General features: G+C 34.8%; 3 protein-coding genes across 3 annotated transcripts; 1 reads left to right on the top strand and 2 right to left on the bottom strand.

The window, feature by feature from the left end:
• Positions 1-1,700: 1,700 nt before the first annotated feature.
• LOC124630373 (mitotic spindle assembly checkpoint protein MAD2A) lies at positions 1,701-2,999 on the bottom strand. Its single transcript, XM_047164249.1, has 3 exons — positions 2,775-2,999; positions 2,543-2,689; positions 1,701-2,201 (listed from the first exon to the last, which is right to left on the bottom strand). The coding sequence occupies exons 1-3, from the start codon at positions 2,842-2,844 to the stop codon at positions 1,795-1,797; spliced, it is 624 nt and encodes a 207-aa protein (XP_047020205.1). The 5' UTR covers positions 2,845-2,999; the 3' UTR covers positions 1,701-1,794.
• A 463-nt stretch (positions 3,000-3,462) lies between these two features.
• LOC124630746 (SET domain-containing protein 4) lies at positions 3,463-4,992 on the top strand. Its single transcript, XM_047164726.1, has one exon. It carries the CDS (start codon positions 3,611-3,613, stop codon positions 4,982-4,984), a length of 1,374 nt encoding a protein of 457 aa, XP_047020682.1. The 5' UTR covers positions 3,463-3,610; the 3' UTR covers positions 4,985-4,992.
• Positions 4,993-8,681: 3,689 nt separating this feature from the next.
• Positions 8,682-10,221, bottom strand: LOC124630538. Its single transcript, XM_047164487.1, has 2 exons — positions 9,180-10,221; positions 8,682-8,808 (listed from the first exon to the last, which is right to left on the bottom strand). The coding sequence occupies exons 1-2, from the start codon at positions 10,071-10,073 to the stop codon at positions 8,806-8,808; spliced, it is 897 nt and encodes a 298-aa protein (XP_047020443.1). The 5' UTR covers positions 10,074-10,221; the 3' UTR covers positions 8,682-8,805.
• Positions 10,222-23,643: the final 13,422 nt, after the last annotated feature.

Below are 23,643 nucleotides of genomic sequence, written 5' to 3' on the forward strand. Positions count from 1 at the left end.
TTAGACCACTTTTACATTAGTATTCTTCAAAAAAAGTAAAAAATGAAAGAAGATGGATCAAAATTGCCCCACGTCCTATAACAATGTGACGTATCTCAAAAAAAGATAAAAAAAGATAAAAATGTTTAAAAAAATATGGCATACTCTCTAATTCATTTTTTTTACACCTTCATACGAAAAAAATGCTTTAAAAATTGTTCAGGCGCTGTTATGAAAACGTCGTTCAAAGAACTATTAATGGACTATTTTATTAAATTGTTTTTTTGTTTCATAGAGTATACCTCACAGGTGGTCCCGTAGTCATCAGGTCAGGATCTGATGATGGAAACCCTGAGAAATTCAGGGCAACTTTTGAAAGTTGTAGGCATGCGCAGAATAAAAACTTGACTATAAGGTGTATGTCTTATAACAATATGCAACAGTGAAGATTTGGAGCTGACCTGATGATGGAAACGAAAGAAGGTCGAGGGAACTCGACAACTGAATATGTGAACTACCTCGTGTTTGGGCTTGTATTATTTGTATTGAATAGACCTTTGCAACAGTGAAGGTTTGGAGCTGATCTGATGATGGAGACCAGAGAAGGGCGAGGGAACTCGACAACTGAATATGTGAACTACCTCGTGTTTGGGCTTATATTATTCGTATTGATGAGAACTTTCCACTTATGCGGATAGTGACAACTGTGCTTGTCACTGAAAAGCCAAAAATAAAAAAAAAACTTTTTACAATAAAATAAAACAGACTCCAAAAAAAAACTATTCTTAGGAGCATCGGCCTAGAAGTCGGTGGGGATATAAACTTAGGTACATCCATTAGACACCGACTTCTGAGGTAGTTTACATATTTTGTTGTCGAGTCCCCCCGACCTTCTCTGGTCTTCATCATCGGATCAGCTCCAAACCTTCACTGTTGCAAAGGTCTATTCAATACAAATAATACAAGCCCAAACACGAGGTAGTTTACATATTCAGTTGTCGAGTTCCCTCGACCTTCTTTCGTCTCCATCATCAGGTTAGCTCCGAATCTTCACTGTTGCATAGTGTTATAAGACATACATCTTATAGTCAAGTTTTTATCCTGCGCATGCCTACAACTTTCAAAAGTTGCCCTGAATTTCTCAGGGTTTCCATCATCAGATCCTGACCTGATGATTATGGGACCACCTGTGAGGTATACCCTATCAACAAAAAAATAATTCAATAAAATAGTCCATTAATAGTTCTATGAACGATGTTTTCATAACAGCGCCTGAACAATTTTTAAAGCATTTTTTTCGTATGAAGGTGTAAAAAAAATTAATTAGAGAGTATGCCATATTTTTTTAAATATTTTTATCTTTTTTTTGAGATACGTCACATTGTTATAGGACGTGGGGCAATTTTGTATGGATTGTGATCCGTCTTCTTTGTCGAGTGGTTCCATTTTGCATAAAAACCGACATTTTGTGTTTGTTTTTACTACATGCATATTGTACTAACAGTATGAGTGAGCTGCTCTTGAGCCTGAATACACAACATCACAATTATATCTTCAACATTTTTATTGCTAAAAAACAACAAAAGTAAATGCCTTTTTATTATTATGCTTTAATGTTGTGTTCTTCAGGTGGAATGTTAAAAATCATACAAACTAGAAAACAAAGTATTATTCAAAAACTTTGGTAAATTAAATCCAAAAATTTAATTTAATACTGTGAGTGCTGTGGACAATTTTATTAAAGCAAAAAAATGCTATAAAAACTTTTACACAAAATCCTAAAACAAAGTAAGCTTACCTACTACTAATATTACACTAATCTGCTAGCTTATAACTAACTACAGTTTCCATTTTATGAAGGCTAGTGGAAAATGTTTTTAATTGAACATTTTGTGCGTTGGCTATGGATATAGGCTCTGCTTCAGCCCATTTCTCCGGCACGTCACAATCAGTTTTAGCATGAACTAAAACGTCAAATGAACACCGACAATCTAGGAACGGTAAGTATGATATTGTTGCAGCTACTTGCAACATGACATCTCTAATTTCCTGTTGTATTTTTTTCAAGTCTTTACTACCTACGGTTTCGTTTTTTTCTTTTGATAATGCTGCATCACCATCTTCGTACTGCACGTTGAAATCCCAGCATTCTAAGATTTCCTTGTTTGCTACGTTGAGAATTACGAGGGAGAGCTTGCTTACTTTCTTGTTAATTATCCATTCTGAAAATAAATAAATATTAGATTAGTTAAGACAAGTAGTAAGTAAAAATTAATAAACCTGCCATGGGATGTAAATTTATAATGCTCTATTTAGCTATACCTAACTTCTTTTTTCTGTTTGTAAATAGAAGAATTGAAAAAAAACTTAGATTAGGGTTCACAAAGTTCTACAGAATGTTCACAAACACAAATTATAATAAGTAAACAATTTGCTAACAATAAAAACTGGAGCATTTATTTTGTCATTCGCTATGTTATGCCTTTGTTAAACTTAGCAAACAAGTTCAGACTTGCTTGACAGTGTGATGCAGAGTAATGTTTTGAAAAATAAGAATGCTTACCTTCACTTTGAGTCAAGAGATTGGTTAAAAAGCTCTTAATTTGAGCATCTTCCGATAGTAAAAGTGTAATTCCATATTGTTGTTCGGTTTTGAACGTCTCCGGAGGATATAGACCTCTTTGGAATAAAACTGAATTTATAGCGAATTCTGTAAAAAGGTTGAAACGTTAATGTAACGAACAGGCTGAAAATTAAGAATTAAAAATGAAAATTGCATTTGTTTTCGAACTTACTCAGATATTCGCAAATTATTTGTGCAGACCCTCGGAGTGTGATACAATTTTTGGTTTGTTGTTGAGACATCGTGATTTTAGTAAATTATTAGCTGCGATCAGTACCTAAACTTTTATAACACTTCAGGTAACTCAATTATCCAGGATTCACTTTAATTTAAACAAATATAATGATTCGATTAAGAACACCTCGCAAAAAACACCATACAAAAACCGTTTGACGGTTTAATTTCAAATCACTGACACTGGCGGGGCGGCTTGAACGTTCTTGAACGAAAGATTCGTGTTCTTAATGTGTTCAAGGTAAGTTTTTCATTATTATTGATTGGCATTTTATTTAGTTAATTACATAGAGGTAACATAATCCTTTTTAAAGCCCCTGTAATTGTAAGATAATGAATTTATTCATTTATTTTCTTATAATATTTCTAAACGTTTCCAAGACTGTTATCGATTCTACGTTTCGTTATTTAATATTTAGCAGTAGCGAATTGCTATGGGGTTTCTTTTGAAATATAAATTATATGCAAAAATAAAAATTTATCCTATCTACAGTAAAAGTAGTTTAAATTTTGCAAAGTACAGTTTATGAATATAGTTCGGTTTTTTATTTCATATAAAGACTGTAGAGAAAGTCGATGTAGTAACAGAACGTTCTTTTAATTCAATAAATAACAAAACGTCACGTGGATGTCGAGGCCTCGAGGGACAACAAACAAATTCAGTATTTGTTTCGATTAATTTATACGTGGTAAATGAATTGAGTAACATTGGGTTGGTTACCAGTAAATAGTGTGGCAGCCGTGTAAAATGTGTGCTATACCTTGAAGTCAGCAATGGGCCGTACTCGGCGCAGAAGAAACAAAAAGAAGGCGCGCGATTTTTGCGCTTGTGATGATCAAGAAGAGATAATTTTACTGAACTCTTGGCTTTCTAAACATGACATGCGTTACAATGACAAGCTACACCTGGCTGTATTTCAAGAAACAGGCCGTGGTGTACTCACAAAAAAGAAAATACGAAGTGGAGAGGAACTTATGAATTTACCTTTGAACTTGACTATCAACGTGACTACAATTTTGTTGGACAACCTATTTTGTAACATATTTTTCGAGAATTCCAAAAGATGTTTAGTAGAATATAAGCAATCTATTTCTTTCCAGTCTCTTATGGCATTTTACCTCGCGTTTTTACGATTCCAAAGTGACAATACAAAGTGGCATATTTACCTCGAAAGTTTGCCAAAAGATTACTCTGTTCCATACTTTCTGCCAAATGACGTGAAGCTAAATATTGATAGTGACATTCTGTCTGTGATCTCCAAGCAAAAAAATATCATTGATTCCTCCTATAGTATTTTTGAAAATGTTTTATTGAGTAATGTGAGTGTACATAATACAATAAGAGAATTTAAGAAGAACTTTTCGTTGGCTGATTATGAATGGGCCTACTTCACAGTAAACACAAGGTGTGTGTTTATGGATCTGACTAAAGTAATTGATTTGAAAAATATTGAGAACTCTATTATAACCCTTATAAACGATAACACCAAAATATCATTATGTCCGTACCTAGACATGATCAACCACAGTCCAAATGCAAGAAATGAGACCCAGTTATTAGTGAGCAAGAATATAGAGAATGTTAACATAAATAGTTTAAGCGAAGACTTATTTTCAGATGTACAATTTTCAATATACACCAAAAATGATTTTGATCCTTATACACAAGTATTCATATGTTACGGGGACAGCCATAATTTGAAACTGATTACAGAGTATGGGTTTTTCTTACCAGCAAATGATTTGGATTATGTGTCTTTTACCTTTGAAGATGTGACTTTGTTCTTAAAAACAAAGAATATCAAGTTATCCCAAGATCAGCTATCCTTTATAAACAATCACGGGTTGAGTAAAGATCTATACATTGATAGCAAAGGACTTAGTTATAATTTTTATGGTTTACTACTAGTTGTGAAGTACTACTACGATCAGAATACAGATGTGAGTAGATTGATATACTCTGCTGCCATTTGCTCCAATGATAACAACTTGAATGATATTGTTGCGCCAATGGTCAGAGATAAACTGCTCAGCATAAAAGAGTCTTTAAATAAACTAAGCAATGTCAATAAGTGTGTTATTTTAAATAACTGTGTAGAACTTATGTGTCAGTATGTTAGAATATTGGAAAAGTTTATTAAATGTTAGATACATAATACTTGCTTTTATTTCTTATATCTCCTGCTGTAAATATTTTTCCATGTGTAGTGAAAAGCTCAAGTTGCATAGAATTATTTCAATTTTTAGTTCTTCATTACTTTTACAGAATTAATTGCTCACAGCGACATCTATGGAGTTATGCAGTATTTATTTCAGTTCAGTCTGCTCAAAAGTTCTGAGGTTCAATTATTTAAAACTAGGCAAGTCATAGATGGCGCTAGTATAAAAAGTTTTATTTCACTGAACAGATGGCGCTAGTAGAAACTTAAACCGACGTCAAAATAATTTTACAATAACTTTAAAACTAAATGTGATTGAACAAAATGTTTACTTTGAACCACAGAGTTTATTTGTCTGCCTAGTGTAATTATATTTTGTACAGTAAGTTGTTTTATGCCAGTTTGTAACAGCAATTTTATAATGACCCGTTTTTTAAGTATTTGAGGGGCATTCAAACATTCAGATCGTCAACATTGTCCAAAATATTAATACCTACCTGTCTTTCATCCTTTAAATAACAACATCATGCTCATCAGTTTCTTCGGAAATACAGATTAAGAATCTCAGCCTTTCTACCTTCTTATGTACTAATGCACAGCACAGGCCTCTTCTCATGAGATGTTATTTGCTGTGTTTTGGGTCATGATGGGTTTGATTAAACTTGATTAAATAACTTCCACTTGATGTTAAAACTTTTATTTTATGTTCCACATGCTTTGACCATAAATTGACAGCTGCTAGTGCTGTGTGTTCCAGATGAACGAAAATGAATGACGGGACTAGTGACGTCCCTCAACATCCCCCCTTTTATACTTAATGAGCTAAGTAACATCTTATCTCCATTTTGTCTAATCAACATCTTCATACTCACAGTAATCTTGAAATTTAGGCGGTTTTCTTATACTACGACCACTGCGAGTAACATAGGTATTAGAATCTAAATTAGTTATAGACAAGCTTCCTTGTGGACAAGCCTCTCTATCATCATTCTCTCTCGAGATTTCTTTCAATGTATTTTCAGAGAAGCTTCTCTGAAAGGAAGCAAGAGATAAATCACTATTACAATCATTTGAATGCTCTTGTGTGTCTGTGCCTGAAATTTCAAGTAAAATATTCTGATTTTCTCTTTCTTCAGTATTTATAATATCATGATTATCTAGAGTGGTTCCACCTTCTTGAGTCAAGCTTTCTTGAAACAACATTGAAAGTTCAGGCACATCTTCAAAATATGAGTAAGTATGATTATAACAGTTGTTATTATCTAAAGGCTTATAACTAACACTCATTTTAGGTTGAGGCCGATTTGTAAGGTACTTTCTATTCCTTCTATATGTTTTACCATATTCATCCCCCACCAAATATGAGCGTGGCTCTTCACACTTATTAATAATTTTACCTGGTGACCAATTTGAGTCAAGAGATTTTTTAAAATATACATGTTGCCCTGGACTTAGTTCTGCTAAAGGCTTAGCATGTTTATCATAATTCTTTTTAACATTTTCAATATGACTGTAGTATTTGTCATCAACATTAAATATTTTAGGTACAAACTTATTTTTGGACACTGGTAGCAATGATCTTAAATTTCTTGAATACAGCAACTGGGCAGGAGATGGCATATGAAGTTTCGGTGTGTTGCGGTAATTCAACAAACCTAAGTATGGATCTGATCCATCTTCTGTACATTTTTTCATTATGTTTTTGAATATCTTAACTGCACTTTCACTTTGACCATTAGATTGAGAATGTTTGGGACTCGTTTTAATATGATTAAAATTATACTTTTCCGCAAAGTTTTTAAATTCACCTGATGTAAATTGTGTACCACAGTCTGTAACCACCAAAGCTGGAATGCCATGTCTTGCAAAGACAGACTTACAGTTAAGAATTACACAGGCAGTGGACAATTGTTCAAGCTTACATACTTCTATATACTTAGAGTAATAGTCTATAAATATCAAAAAATCTTTTCCTTTAAATGTACATATATCCATGCCTATTTTGTGCCATGGCAGAGTTTCAACAGAGTGATTGACTAAAGGTTCTTTTTGCAAATTAGGTTTATACTTAGCACAAGGTTCACAGCTGGATACATAACTTTCTAAATCTTTATTAATTTCAGGCCAAAATACACATGATCTAGCTCTTATCTTACAGGTACTCACACCTACATGTCCATCATGAATTATTTTCAAAATTTCACTTTTCATAGAGTCAGGGATAACAATCAAATTACTTTTTAAAATTATACCATCTAATAGGCCTAATTCGTCCCTAAATGTCATAAAGATTCTAGTCTTTTTATCTAAATTATTCAAATTATTAGGCCACCCATTTTTTAAATAGTTTTTTATTTGTTTTAATGTAGGATCCATATCTGTGGCCTTTTGTATTTTAATTAACTGTTTACTTGATATGGGTAAGCAATCTCTCTGCAATTTAACATGGCAGACAATGTTCTGTCTTAATTGTGTAAATTTATTTTCAATAGTTGGTGGACAACTGCGTGACAAGGTATCTGCAATATACAAATGTTTACCAGGCTTATATACTACCTCTAAATTATAACCTTGAACAGACAACATCATTCTCTGTAGTCGAGCAGGGACTTTATGTAATGGTTTCTTAAATAATGTTTCTAGTGGCTTATGATCTGATTCTACATGAACTTTACGACCATACACATATTGATGCATTTTATAACATCCATATACAATTGCTAACATTTCTTTTTCTAATTGACAATAATTTTGTTCAGTTACAGTTAAGGCACGAGACCCAAATGCAATTGGTCTATCTTGCTGTAGTATTACAGCACCTAGAGCAGTTGATGAACTGTCAACTGATAATACTATATCTTTATTTGTGTCAAAGTAGGCTAAACATGGGCTACTACACAAAGCCTTTTTTAGTGACATCACTGATTGATCTTGATTGCTATCCCAGTAAAACACTGTATCCTTCTTCAATAAAACTCTCAAAGGTTCAATTAATTTTGAATAATTGGGTATAAATCGTGACAAATAATTACACATGCCAAGAAATCTTTCCAAATCTTTCCTGCACCTCGGCCGTTCCATATTCATAACTGCCTGAACTTTATCAGGATCAGGAGAAATGCCTCTTGCTGTGAAAATATGACCTACAAAAAGTAATTTTGATACAAAAAACTTACATTTATTTTCATTAAATTTTATACCATTTGTTGATGCAATCTCTAAAACTTTCTGTAATCTATCTTTTAGTTGTTTAACTGAATCAGCATAGATACACAAATCGTCTAAATATGGTATTACTCCTTCAACATTTTCAAACATCTGACTAATTACTCTGCTAAATTCCTCTGGTGCACAGCTAACACCAAATGGCAGTCTCCTGAACCTGTAGCGCCCAAAAGGTGTAATGAATGTGCATAAATCAGAACTTTCATCATCAAGTTTCAACATCCAGAAACCATTTGAAGCATCAAGCAGTGCAAATACTTTAGCATTTTGCATTTTACTTTTAATCTCATCTATAGTCGGTAACTGGTATTTTGGCTGTAATATAAATTTATTTAATGCTCTTGGATCTATGCATATTCTCAACCTACCATTGGGTTTTCTTACCAGGACTAGATTGTTTACCCATTGAGTGGGTTTATTTACTTTCTCAATAACTCCCATTGATTCCATTTTTTTAGTTCCTCTCTCAATTCAGGCAATAATGAAAAGGGAACCCGACGTGCAGCTTGAGCAACAGGTACAGCATTTTCCTTTAGTTGTATTTTCACCAAGCCAGGTAAGCAACCAAGACCACCATCAAATAGTTCATTGAAATTGGATTTTAAACTTGTAATTAATTTGTTGATCTCAGTATCATTGCATGTTACATTGTGTACTTTAACTAGGTTAGTATTAGGTTTCACAAAATTATATTCTAAACATGTCTTACATCCTATCAAAGTAGGCACAGAACCATCAATAACAATGAATTTTACTCTATATTTTAACTGATTTGGATGCTGTATTTCTAATGTACATGTACCACATACTGAAACACTTTTACCATCAAGCTGTATGACATTCTTGTTACAAGGTTCAAAATCACTCTTGTTAAGGCCTAGTTTTTTACACACATTAGTACCTATAATATTGCAGGCTGCCCCAGTGTCAAATTTCATAGGTATCATTTGGTTTCTTACCATGAAATCCTGTGTTATTTCATTACCGAGCATTGCCACACCAATGAAGAAGTCCTCATTGTTGTCATCCACTCCTTCTTCCACAACATTCACATGCTGTTGTTTAGTAGTTTGACGTTGCCCCCTATTGCGACATTTGTTGCTGAAGTGGTTAGATTTCTCGCACTTGAAACACTTTTTTCCATAAGCGGGACAGTTGTTCATTTCGTGTGTTTGGCCACATCTTGTGCAGTTATTTATTTTCTTTGTATATAATTTATCCTTTTTCCGTGAGGTCGAGAACAGTACCTCAGTTTCTGTTTCCACTGGCTCCTCCGATCCACCCATCTTCTCTACATACTTTCTTGATGCATCAGCACTAAGAAGAAATTTCATTATATATTCTAGAGTAAGCCTCTTATCGTCTTCCGCCATTAATTTTGTTTTTAAATTATTAAATCTTTTGTCTAACCCTGCTATGATTTTGCTGACTGTTATTCCTTCAGTTAAGTTTTCAAATTCGCAGTCCTTTCCTAAGTTTATAAGTTTCTGAAAATAATCTTCAAGTGTTGAATCTCCTTGCGTAGTTGTAAAAAATTCGTTTCGTATAATTATCAATGATTTTCTCGGAGCAAAGTATTCTGAAAATTTTTTAATGACTTCTTCCAAAGTTTCGTTTTCATTTACTCCAAAAGTGTTATAAATTTCAATGCCTTTCGGCCCTATATAGTTAAGTAGAATATTTACCAATCTTTTTGGGTTTTCTTTTTCCATTCCGTGAGCGATCAGATATATCTTCAATCGCTGCACCCACACCTGAAAATTCTTTGACAGGTTTCCCACAAAACACATTTCTGGAAGCGGCGGCATTCCACCCCACGCTGACACCATGTTATTTGCTGTGTTTTGGGTCATGATGGGTTTGATTAAACTTGATTAAATAACTTCCACTTGATGTTAAAACTTTTATTTTATGTTCCACATGCTTTGACCATAAATTGACAGCTGCTAGTGCTGTGTGTTCCAGATGAACGAAAATGAATGACGGGACTAGTGACGTCCCTCAACATGAGAGAAGGAATATGGGCGGTAATCACCCAAGTCCAAGATAGAACTCAGTTCAATATAGACTGACTCAGAAAGAAAAACAAGATACTTAGATAGCCTTAAAAAGAAAAAAACCGTAGATGCCATAGTGATACCCAGATGGTACCTACGTAGGTGTTAGTTGATAGTTCTATCTGGAATTGAATCTGCGAAGTCGTAGGTAGTTGGAGAGACAATTTCTTGAAGCACTAGGCCGCCGTGTTTACCACATTCCGTCTCTATGAAGCCCTTCCTTATTTCCTAAGATCATTTACCAACGTATTGTGACATAGGTAGATAGGGAGGTACCTAATCATTAAACATTCACCATCAACGAAGCCGAAATATTTTATCGGAAATATTCCCATTTTAAATCAAGGCGAACTTGTTTACCTATTCCCGCCGAACAACACAAAAGATCATAATCGTTTACAGGCGAACAAAAACAAGCGTCACAAATAATGTGAATAACAACAGTTTCTGCGCCAATAAGTTGTCAAACAAAACACATAGGTTTGTTCCGAATATTCACAGTTTGGAAATTTGATTCTGCTATGTTTAGAGCGCAGGGGAACGAGACGGCAACGAGACGAATTTAAATCATATTTTTCTATCGTCAATTAACACTTAAAAGCCAAATTAATTTCCTATTGGGCAAATAAATTCCTGTAAACTTCTTTTCTTGCTCTGAAAGCTCTTTTGGAGAGTAGGTTTTATTATATCTTTTGGTCTATTTCCAGTTTAATTAGATGCAGCTAGGTTTGCCATTATTTTAATAAAATGATTGATAAACGCATGTAGGTAGGTAGCTATATTCTATTGTCTCTATTACTTTATTAGAACTATCAGAAGTAGGTATACCTATTAGGTACTTACTTACTTAGATACCAACACCGACATACCTACCCACGCTAGGTCGCCAGAACCTACGCATAATATACTTATTTACCTAGTTAAATGATACCTAGAATTTGAATTTTAAGGGAACCCAAAATTTCGCATGTTTTCATGTATTTCGCACGAAAACATGCGAAATTAAAATATGTATGAATCTAGGTGTGAAAAGTCGTGTAGTGTAAATGTAGAAAATTTTTGACTCGCAGTTGATTTCAAAGCTGTGAATAGTGTAGCGAATCGTGTCGATGATTCCATTATTAAAGTTAAGCAACTTCTTGTAATAAGTAGGTAGTTTCAGAGGAGGTACGAGGTTGTGGGCATTACTTAGGTACTTACCAATTTATACGCATTTTATTTGTTATTTTTACTTATATCTATCTATCTATGGTGGGATAGATAGTCTTTCAAACGAGATTTTTTGATCTGACTGATCCGTTTTTCAGCGCGAGGAAATTTAGATGGGAAGATTCAAGAAATATTTTGTTTCATGTGGGACTTGCCTACCTAATCACAATAAGATCTTCATATTTTTTGACAAAAAGGTAGAAGCTACAGGAAGCTTCTGGAGGATTTTCTTCTTGTGCGTTCGTCTCACTTTAATCATACGTCGACCATAGTAAAATTAAAAGTTCTGTTTCATCGACAAGTTCCAGCAATCTCCCTAGCCATAGTTGGCGAGGAGCGGTTTATGACAATCCCAATCAAGAGGCGACGCCGCGACTAACTGCCGCTCTCTGGGGAACCTTATGACGCCTGGTTGCACCGAATATCGTTAGCTCTCAATCGCAGATTCCTTCATTTAGATTTGCATTTGTTTTTTCGGACATTAGGTACCATCAGTGCGTTGGATGAGAATAGAAGTTTTAATAGGAAGAGATATTTAAATAGGTATACGTAGGTATCTGCAACCTGCTAAATGAGCATATTAAGAGAATGGCGTTTTATAAAATAAACAAAAAATATCGTAAATCAAAAAATGGCGTCCCACAATGGACGTTAGACAGCTAACGAGGCTCTCAAAGTTATTGCCAGGAAACCAACCGTTTAAATAATTCTTCTTAAACAAAGATTAACAAAACCTTCACTGTACAAACGCCTCGCCAAATTCCGTCAACCAATATTGGTTAATAAAACCATGATCATCAAAACTTGGCGCCGATTCCAACACCATAATGTAAACTGTTCCCACGAACACACACCATGAATTTTCAAACACAGAGTTCGTCTCTATTCAAATTATTGTACTAAAGTTGTGACACAGCAGAGCACTGTGTTGCAATCTGGAAAACATTGCAGGGGATAAATAATAAGGAACGGAATATCTGTATAGTAGTTGTAAAGTTAATTTTTGTTATCTGTTTATTGTGGAGACTTATTGTATCGTTTTGTTTAACTAGTTTTTGTTGGGGGACGAAAATATAATATTTTATTGTTTGGTGCCGGAAAACAGACTAGCTTGTTTTACAGGCTGTAAACATTTTATATTTATTTGAGGCAAAGAATAGGTATCTGTTAATTTCGATTTGACTTCTACAGACCTAATTCCTAATGTAGCATCAAGACAAAAACGTTAATGATGGTATAAAATCAAAATACAAAAACCTTTCCATCAAAACCTTTCGAAAACACACTTGGATACATTAAGTACCTATGAGAGTAACATTAATAAAGAAAAAATGCTTATTTGCGGTGGTATTCTGCAATAACTCATCGTTTGTTTTCGTCGCATACTCAATAAGGCATAACGTAAGCTTTGCTTGCAGAATGGCTCGACATAATTTATAATCATCGTATGTAATACATTATTGCCTCTATTCATACTACAAATGAGATGGCTAGGCTATAAAAACACATCTTTCTAACCTTGAAAGAACGTTATTTACAGCTTTTTCATGAGCTTATTAAAAATAGAGGGGTTATATTTTGTTATTATTATATTTATTTTATGGAGAAGTGCTTAACTTGTTTTGTGTGCAGTGCGCTTTTGTCATTGAAAAGTAGAAAGGATTAATTAAACAAAAATATGCTCTACTTTGGTCCTTCTTTTGGTGATTATTTTGAATCCTCAGCCATTAGCCTCTCAGCGCTAAGTACCTATCATTGACGTTTAATTAAGTTTGTACCTAAGCCCGATATTATTTTTCGTGCAAGTCATTTTTCATATTCCCAATTCTTGTGCAACAAAAGCTGTTTACCGATAAAAAAATCTACCCCTTATCATAACACTATCAATCATAATCGGACTTTTCTTATTACTCTGTCGAGTTTTTCCTCTATTAAAGAAAAACTGTGAGTCCATAGATTTTATCTGTCAATGGCGAAAACACTGTATCTACTGATTGACCATATAAAAAACCGGATGATTTATCATTTTTATTGCGACAAAAACATGTTTATGAGCATCTTAAGAGTGGCGGAGGGCGAGATTGGCGCTTATTCTGTGCTTCTCTGGATTGATTTTGTTGTATTTTTGTGTCGTTTCTACTCGAATTTTGAATTTAGTTTTTAATAATAAAAAAGATGTAGGTGAACGTCTTGACAAGTTTTTTTTAAACATCTTACTGTACGTTCCTACCATAACAATTATCTTGATGTTCTATACTAATCAAAATAGTTGATGTTTTGTTTTGTAAAATTTTACAAATCCCATTGAAATAAAAAACAAACTTCAAATACACTGAAAAGAGTATACTATCTAAATTCACACAGTTTAAAAAAACAAACACATTTTTCTTCGTTGCTGTTTCAGAATCGGCCCCCTTCCAACGAAACAAAATAATCATTGGCTAGTTATAATGTCCCCGCGGGAATGTTCTCTAACTATAAACGCGATATTGCCTCGGATGGGGTGACTAACTTTGATCGCTTTTTGTTTATTATTTTTTCGTCACCATTTATGTTTTGTTGGCTTGTTTAGTTTTAGATTGATTTTTCAGATGTACGTTTTAAGCGCAGACATTTAAGTTTGATTAAAACAAAAATACAATTTTCCGAATCCGTAAAAATTAAACATTTGTAAGACTATCATCAGTCATTTAATCAAACAAAAGATTGCTATAACATTATATCTACATGTAAAAAAAAAAACTACTTTCCTTCATGTGCGGAAACCAAGTTTAATTTAATTCTTCCAAGAAAATTATAATTGATACAATATCCATTACCAACTTTTATCATTACTACGCGATATTAGAATTCGAAAGAGTAGATTACATTTTATGGCGCCTCCAAATCTACGTAAAATGGTTTCAATTAACCAACAAGCTAGATAACTAAGAAATTGTGTATGGCTATGAAACAAGCGATCGCGGTAAACGATACCACAAAGTCATGACCTACTATTATGACTCTTGTAGGTATTCATGTGCAAATGATAGACAGATGCTGGCGTTACGCCATAATCGTAGTTGTACCAATTTTCAGGTACTTACTGTTGTTACCGACACTAAAATAGCAATAGAGAAGTCTTCTTAGTAGTTTACTAATTATGTACCTCTACTTAGATAGAGTTTTTAATTATTGATTACTCATTAGGTATGCTTCTGTCAAATCACACTTCCTTTTTGACTTTTTTAGGTTTCACTCATAAAAATCGCTGCTTTCAAAACTTCCACACTCAGTACAAGGAGCTGTAACCACCAAAATCTCTGTTCCGCGCAATTAATTTATATAAAACGATAAGGTTTAAAGGCAAGGAATATGCAAGGCGCGAGCGCGATCCGCGTTACGTGATCTAGATAACAGTGGAAACCGCTTCTGCGTTACAGGGCTGGCTTTTGTGAAAACGAACTCTTTTGGAAGACTAGTCAGTGAAAGTCAGGATATTTTCTTCCTAAGCAGAAATAATCAACAGATTTAAACAACGTTTGAATTTTTACATTTACTTTCTCTGAAATGTTGTCGTGGTGGCATCGTTGCAATTTGGTTGTGTCTACATTAGTCAATAATTATAGGTAGGTACAGCAATTTTAATCTGTTTGCACTCGGTTATTTTATCCTAACACGCTGCAATGGACCGAGTATTTCTTGCATCTATATGGTCATTCGAGCCAAATGAAATATTCAATTTTAATTTGCAGGAAAATCAATTTTCTCAGCAGCCAACCCTAGGGAACAGCGCGTTCGCCGCGAATCTTGCTAATAAAATATTAAATGCTCACTTAACCATCTATATTGCCGCGAGTAATGACTGGCAACACCTTCTGAATACGAGAGAGGATTGAGCTACTTGCTCCCCGATGTAAATGTCACGCTCACTGATATTTTCATAGTGAAAAACGTAGACTTAAAATTCTGAGCATTAATGAGGTTTGCTGGCAATATTTTAATGCTTCGTAACGTGTTTTCTGTCCTATTTTTGTTCTAACCAAAAACATTTTTTCACCAGCCCCCAAAAAAACAGACCCAAATGTCGCATTACGCAGATATCTGTCAAATTTACATAAGCAACATCTAAATTCGGCAAAAATCTGATACACGCCGAATACCTATTGTTTATCACGAAAAAGTACGCCAGAAAACAAACGTCCAATAACATTATTACAGTCAATAAATCTGGCTGATAGTACAAACGGAATCAGATTCGCGGTGTCGGGCCGTATCTGTTGAACTTTTGCGATAAATACCGAGCGAATCTGCATAACTCTCGTATGAGTGGCGGCGGTGGGGCGCGGACTACTGCCACACATGGACTTGCTTAGAATAGATATGGTATATAAAAGATTAGAATAGGAATCTCTTCATTTAGAAGAATCAGGAAAGAAACGGCCTAGTAAAACTGCTGTTTAATGCACTCAACAACTTGAAAGATTCCAAGGCCCGCTCTTATTACGCTTATATCATGTGTGAGGAGAAAAACCCTGGTATTGGTGTTGATTAACGTCATTGTCAGATTTGTTAAACTATGGTTTACCCATTTGTGTACCTACTCATTAAACTCAGATGACAGAAAAAGTAATAATATGAAGTAGGACAATGGTGCTGCTTATTTCCATAGAAATCTGTTCCAGCAGATCCGTAGTAGGACAGTTAGAATACGAAGACCTGCACTACCTTTCAGTTTACGTGCAGCTAATGCTTTGGCTTCAAGTGGTCAATATGCCACATCTACTCCTACGACATTAACACATCCAACCACATCCACTCGGGTGAACATAAGACATTGTGTGCGGTACCACACTTCCTGCGTTATACTCGCTAGAACAACTGTTTGTTTGTACGTACGAAGCTCATATAACATATATTATTATGCATATTCCTTGCTGCCTTAATTTATAGGTATCTGGGGTGAATACGACTGGAATTGTGTAGGTGGTAGCTTTGTAGGTAACCACGCTGTTTTTCACCGAATATACTGGTTATAGTTTCATAATAAACTACCATATACTCTTAACTGTACGGTACCTAACTACATAATTGTCAGGGTTAGGAGTAATGTTAACAATCAAAAATAAACCTTGGAAGTTGTCTTAAAACCCTTGCTTCAAAATCATACTGGACCCCAAAATCTGAACAATCCTATTTGTGTAGAGAAAACTATTCAATATCATAAGGAAGGTAAGATTGTGCATAAATTGGATCCGCAGTGACCCCCTGCCCGCTGCCCTAGTCTTTTGGGAAAATCTTTTGTTACATTTACTGTCTCATTTTCATTGTGTTTTGTTTAAAGTGTGAAGAAAAATGAAATATGTTTTTGTTTATACTTAGTTTTCTTCTTTAATATCGTGATCTTTATAGTTGCATCTCATTTATGATTGAACTTACAGATTCTAACGAGGTTTACAAAGAAATCCTACAACAAGAAGTCCAAAATATTTGCCGTTGTAAGAAGAAGTCAGTTCTGTAGAATATGGATAAAATAACAAAAGGTAAAATTACTTTTAAGATTATTCACATGCCTTCAATTCTTTCAGATGCCTTTGACCAGCCAGGAACACAGTCATCTTGTTGACATATAGAAGTAGTCTACAGACATAGAGATTCTTTTAAATTCATATTTCTATCATCAAAAATGTTATACAAGTAAATTCTCTTCTTTTCCACAACAGAAGTCCAAGTATATCAAGTTATAGAGTAGCTGGGCCATCAGTGGACCGCTCACTCAATATGGCGGCTCCTTCGCTGCCAATATGTAAGTTACATATTTTACGCCGGACCTCTTCCTATTTTTTATCTTGCACACCGGGGTTACAAAGAACTGGGGTTACTGGATGAGGAACCATATTTATTATTTAAATGTTTCCTATGATAAGTCGACTTTTGTGCGCAAATGCTATTACTGTTTAATAATTTCTTTTGGCATGCTAACCAGTAATAGATCCTCATCTATTTATGTAAGTTAATTTTGAAAAAGTATGAATTTCTTGCGAGTTCGTTTATTGAATTCATGTGATACTTTAGAGCCCCAGATGTAACCCTGACATGTGCTTATCAGTGTTAAAAAACAATGAAGAAATCTGCATTTAGGCCATTCCTTTTTAAAAGTTTCCTAATCTGGCATCGTTTAGCTTTTTACATACCTACTAAATACACTACATTTTCTGACACTTGTATAAGCAATTCCTTCTTTTCTATATCCATGTAATATTTCCTAGTTACCACAGAGCCTTGGGCGGCGAGGTAATACGAAGGCGGAGTCGGGGCGTAAAACTATACTACGGACATCTCATTCCTTGCGACTTGAATATGATAATAACATATTTCAGAGCCCTGCTGGAAGAACAACCTGTGCCAAGGAAAACAGGAAAACAGGTAGGTTCTAGATAATGTGGTCATTTGAATAGGTCCTTCGTGAAAATAAATGTTACTACAAAAGTACACACATACAAAACTGTAATTCTAAATATTTTTTACAGGACCTTTCGTGCATGCTTCCAGGGATATACTTTTTCATTACATTTCATAAATAGCCTTTGAAAGGTTTTCTTATTTTATTCTTACAATTTTAATTTCATCAATTGGCTTTTTTCAGGTTTGGTATTATAGGACTGCTGATCCTAACCGTGTGCGAGATAGGTAGACAGTCATTTATAGCAAGCTAAGATTGTACACATAACGTGCATAAATGGTTCGCAAATTCGTCAAAGTCCTTTAGATTAGAATGTAAGAAGGACAATAATTCTCAACTTACAATAACAATCCATTACTACGTGTTTGTTTCTCAAAAAGTTTCCACATAAAAATTAAAACCAACAGTTATTATAAGGCAATAAACATGTCGTGGCCGTTGAAACGAAGTCGGTATTAAATCACATAAACAAGTCGGTATCTACGAGTCGTAACATTTACATACGGGGCGCGGGCCCCGGGCCCCTGGCTGCCGGAGCCCGGGCCCCTGCCGGAAGCGGGGGCGGAGCGGATGTGGAATCGGCACGTGCTTTATGGATGTGTGGCACAGGTACACTTGTTTATTGCGAATTTTGTACCTTATATACTTTGTGCGTATGTATTACCTACATTGTAGAAGTATTGGGAGTGGGTTTTACTAGCGTTTTCTCGAGCAGGTCAAATGAAACAGTTATTTAATCTAAGAGAACACTTAAAATCCTTGAAGACTGGTATATACCTTGACAAAATTATCTAGTCACTAATTACTTAGAATAACCCGGACCATTTAAGATCATAAACCAATGCGTGTGTATAGGTGTATGAAACAAAACTTCTTAAGCGTGAAGTGGCATTATTTAAATGTATCTGTTTCTCTTTATAAAACACCTTTTACTCATATTCCCAAATCTAAAGTAGGAAGTTCCTCCCTTATTGTTTGGATAAGTAAGTCGTTTATTTCCATCGCGCCATTCAATTACTTAGCTATAAGGAATGCGTTATGCCTCGGACACGGGCGTTTTATGCGCGTTATGTACACACTCGAGCATACGGACAGGCTTTCACGTCGGATTGTTCTCGCATATTGTTGCCAAAACTACGACGATGTAGGAAACGAAAAAATAAAAAAAACGAACGAATAGATCGTACTCTATTAAACCGACTATATATTCCCATATTTGCAAAATAAAATTATATTTTATTCTGCTTTCACATTTACCTTAGATTGTAATTTTGCACTTAGTATCTATAACACTTCAAGAAAATCAAGAACCTTTGGGCATCGGTATTTTAAACGGTTTTATTTAGCTCACCCTGTTTGTTTTTTTTTTTATTTATTTATTATTCTTGGGTCAAATTTAGTAATTCAAATTTAAGTACCTTCCTGTTGTCAGATTGATCTGAAATTTGGTACACACCTTCAATTCCGATGACAATACAATATAGTAATATCAATAACATTGTAAATCCAAGATGACCGCCGGTACAAAATGGCGGATTACATATTTTTCATTTTTCAACCCCCTCAATATGGGTATCAAATGAAAGGGCTACACAAGTAGAATACTGTCAGCAACCCCAGCGGGGCCCAGGCCTGCGGGATTGTTAAAAAAACTTTTAAGTTAAACGGTTTTACTTTATGTGCACTGAAAACTAGAGAATAAAAAAAACTGGTTTTTACCTGTCAACCTACGTAGGTGGTCCCGGTCATATTAGACTAAAATAAAAACTTGGGGCCCTCTGAAATCCTACCTATGGCAAAGCATATCTTTATACTTTGGTAGATCATGAGCTCGGCGTGCGCTGGTGAAGCCGCTACGGCTGATTATTGATTGTCAAAATCTCCAGTTACGATTATAGTAAGTCGATGCAATCCACACCTATTATACTTCTAGAAGAAAGTACTACAGCAATAGTTAGGTAATGGGCCCCACGTTTTTATTTTAGTATAATATGACCGGGACCACCTACGTAGGTTTATAGGTAAGGACTTAACAGTTTTTTTTTTTTTTTTCTAGTTTTCAGTGCACATAAAATAAAACCGTTTAACTTGAAAGTTTTTTAATAGGACTTTGCAGGATCATATAAATCGATGCAAACATATTTTAAAGGAACAAAATTGTCAGTAAAGTTGGTAGCAAACGTGAGCTACCACTTGTCACCAAATCATCCACATCCACACTCCCACAGAATCATCACAATAGTGATAGAATATATGGAAATAATTTCTTGTTACGAGGTGTACCCTCGAAGTTATCAGGTCAACTGCTGCCTACATCTCTGACACGGCGTATTGTCGCCTACCATACTTTATAGCGAAAACTCTTAAAGTTATTGCCCATGTTTCAACAGCGTTACCGACAAACTGTTCGCCATTATAGCTGGGCGACAAAACTGCTGTATTATTGTGTTATTTTGTTTATTTGTGATTCAGATATTGGTTAACTATTTTGGCAGATACCAATGTGTTTTCGAAAGGGTTATTTTTACCTACAGGTATGCCTCTATCTATACCATAAGTTTTGAGTTCAGCTAATTGTTAGCTCCAATTAAGCCATAGATAGAAAGTTTATAAATTGAAAGCTATCAACGTTAAACAGGTTTGGTTCAAGCCAAAAATAATTGATTAAAAATCTTAATCTAAAATATTAACGAGAAAGCTACCCATAAAATTCGACTACGGAAAACCGCTCGGTTCGCAGCAATTTTTCAAACAGCTAAACAAATAATCTGTTTATTCGTATATTATATACGGTGTTAATATTTTAAAGTATCGTGTCGTGTAGTCTCTGCTCGACATGGGCCGCATATTTCATCTACCCGTCGCCGCCCGTCCGTCGGCCGATTCTGGTACTTATAATCATGCTGTAGTTAGAATGGATTTTTGGGAGCTAAACTATGCAAATTAGTAAAATACTGACATTCATATAAGTAAAACTTGATAATGACGCTCTTAAGTTTTTAGAAATGTAGCATTTGTTCTACAACGCCACCTTACTCCTTTCACATTTCTTCCTTTTAGTTTGTAATTCTACTTCTGTTAGGCAAAAGTATATTTAGCGACTATAGATATACCCATTCGTCTTTTACACCTTTTTAATAGTTTTTACTTATAATAACTTTAATAATTTACTGAATAATAAGCGGATTAGAATATGTATAATCCGTAGTCAAATTGATGATGAAGAGTTGCCTAAAAGTAACACGGTTTTTCTACACATATTAGTCACAAAGTTGCAATTGAAAAATCTAAAACGATATCGTCTCGTCATTGCACTACTATTCCATAATAGTCCTGCCCGTTCGTCCGGCAGTTACCATCATTTTGATTGAAATTTACTGCATGGCAGTGGGGCAGAGGGTGCCGTAATAACGTTACTGCAATAAGCTACTTCGTGATTAAATGGAGCTATTGTAGTCAACGTATTGTTTAGTATACTAGTGATTTACTTGCTGACAGAAGAAAAGGGGTACTTGCTTCTTGGCAGACTTGAGAGACAGTTCTTGTCTACCCGTCTACCATAGACACAGTGTTACTTGAATAAGTTTTCAAGGGACCTGACAACAGAAAGTCCAACTAAACTTTGAATATAGAAAGATTATGGCATCTTTTACGGTCGATTTCACAAATCCTGGCCAATTATCTCGAATTTAACTAAACTTTTTTTTGAATTCTATCCATTCTTAGGATTGACAATAATTGTATTATTATAAAATAGGCAAAAACATAATGTAATAGCGAACTTTTTTCAGTTTTTCCACATCCTCTTCACTTAATACTATAAAAGGTTATATCAGCAATTCAATATGGCAAAAGAAAATACCAAAAATACTCCTGAGGAATCTGTCGTCCAACCAAATATAACTTTTGGCAAGCGTTCCTCTGTACGTATGCGTCAGGACATGTGAGGAAATATTAAAAATGGCTGGCGACCCGACAAATATAATTAAATTGGACAACGGAACGCAGTGGACCTGTCAGACGGTTTGATGGCCACAGAAGAATGTAGTGTGGATGTGGCATTTGAAATGGTTTTTTATATACAATAATTTATCCATAAACTCAACAGAATTTTTGGTGTATTAAGTCAGTGTGCGCTATATCGCTTAGTTAGTTTCAGCGTCTTCAGTATTTTATATTCTTTGGAGTTTTTCATCATCTGCTTATTGAGCTGAATTTTCTTTGTTATGATAAATCATACCATAACTTGCTGAAGTTGCATCAAAAATATTCCTAGGAAGCCATTTCTATAGTTGCTTCTCAATTTCACCTGTTTTTGATAAAGCACACAATTGATCTCCTATCTCTTCATTCACAACTCCATGTCGACCATTTACTAGATTGGGCTGTGACGTCAGAGACATCGCATATGCGTCCGACAAAGTTGTCGTCACAATATGAACACAGTGGTACGTCAGGACCTACATGATACATCATGCTGTGATCTGACAGCCTTTGGAGCAAAATATTGGACATGTCACGCATTTTTTTCTGAGATTTCTTATGGTTTTTGTAGATCAAGAACCGAGAACTAAGGACTCATCTTATGTTTTTAACATTGTGCAGAGCTGAAATAAATAAAAACGTAGTGTTGAAAAGGTCATGAAAATAATTTCTGTTGTACAAAGTTACGGCATAAAACCGGAATTCGGATTATGGTGGTTTTTACACAACATAAGTACCATTGATACGAGAAACCTGCATTCTAGTCAGACTCTTATGGTCTCATGGGATATCATCGCATCTGATTTTAGTAACTATTGCAAAAGGTCATGTTAAGCAACGCAACACACTATTTTTATAATTATTTTTTCAGCCACCACATGAAAAAGTTGACCATGACACCGGCCAGTGGCACATACAGCAATGCTTACGGGCAATCTGCGCCAAGTGGCGGTAATGAATTGGCTGCGATATGATTGATGCGCTACTATCGTTATTCGCTGATGGGGGCACGCACTCGGGTATAAAACGCGGCGGTTTTTGTAACGACTAAGGACATCCAGTTTAGAATATGGGAATTTATTACATAAATAAAAAGTACTCACGTTCAAATTTTATCATATTGGAATCCCAAACTTTGTGCTCAGGAGATGAGCTTTGAAAATTATTTATGTAGGATTTTCTGAGTAAAAGTAGTCAAAGAAGGAAAACTTGTTACAAAGTTTTCCTTCATGGAATGTAAATAAAGCAACAGATATGTACATACCTAAAACCCTTAAAAATGTAAAGTTAGCAGAAAATAATTCGCACCTAAAAATCTTGTCTTATTTGATCACTAAGTATTCTAATCTCGGAAAACTAAACTAGCCGTCGCATTTATCCAGCATAGTACGTAAAACAAGAAGGGTGTTCTCCGCATTTGATTACGCAACAAAATATGATTCACAGTCACCCCTGAGCTGGAGAAGACGTTTAGTCCACTGACACTACGGTACAGTATCTGATTGTTTATGATTGATGTTCTTGTGGAAAATCATGTGCTGTAGTGGTGGTATTAATTCCTGAAATATGTTAAGTAACATTGTCATTAGAGTTTACATATTTTGGCACTCTTTTTCAGTAAATGCAGTAAGTTCGTAAATACCGATTTAGCGGGTCAAATTATGGACTCATAATGTGAGGTAATTTTTAATCTTTTAATCAATCTGAATTAAAACTACATCATTTGTGCTA

This window comes from Helicoverpa zea, chromosome 5, assembly GCF_022581195.2.
Source record: "Helicoverpa zea isolate HzStark_Cry1AcR chromosome 5, ilHelZeax1.1, whole genome shotgun sequence".
Classification (NCBI taxonomy): Eukaryota; Metazoa; Arthropoda; class Insecta; order Lepidoptera; family Noctuidae; genus Helicoverpa; species Helicoverpa zea.

Bases quoted from the DNA above. Each gene is read 5' to 3' on its own strand.
- LOC124630373 (XM_047164249.1), bottom strand. From the start codon at position 2,844: ATGTCTCAACAACAAACCAAAAATTGTATCACACTCCGAGGGTCTGCA. The intron at 2,690-2,774 runs GTAAGTTCGAAA...ACCTTTTTACAG, and splicing joins AATAATTTGCGAATATCTGA to AATTCGCTATAAATTCAGTT. The intron at 2,202-2,542 runs GTAAGCATTCTT...ATTTATTTTCAG, and splicing joins TCTCTTGACTCAAAGTGAAG to AATGGATAATTAACAAGAAA.
- LOC124630538 (XM_047164487.1), bottom strand. From the start codon at position 10,073: ATGACCCAAAACACAGCAAATAACATGGTGTCAGCGTGGGGTGGAATG.
- LOC124630746 (XM_047164726.1), top strand. From the start codon at position 3,611: ATGGGCCGTACTCGGCGCAGAAGAAACAAAAAGAAGGCGCGCGATTTT.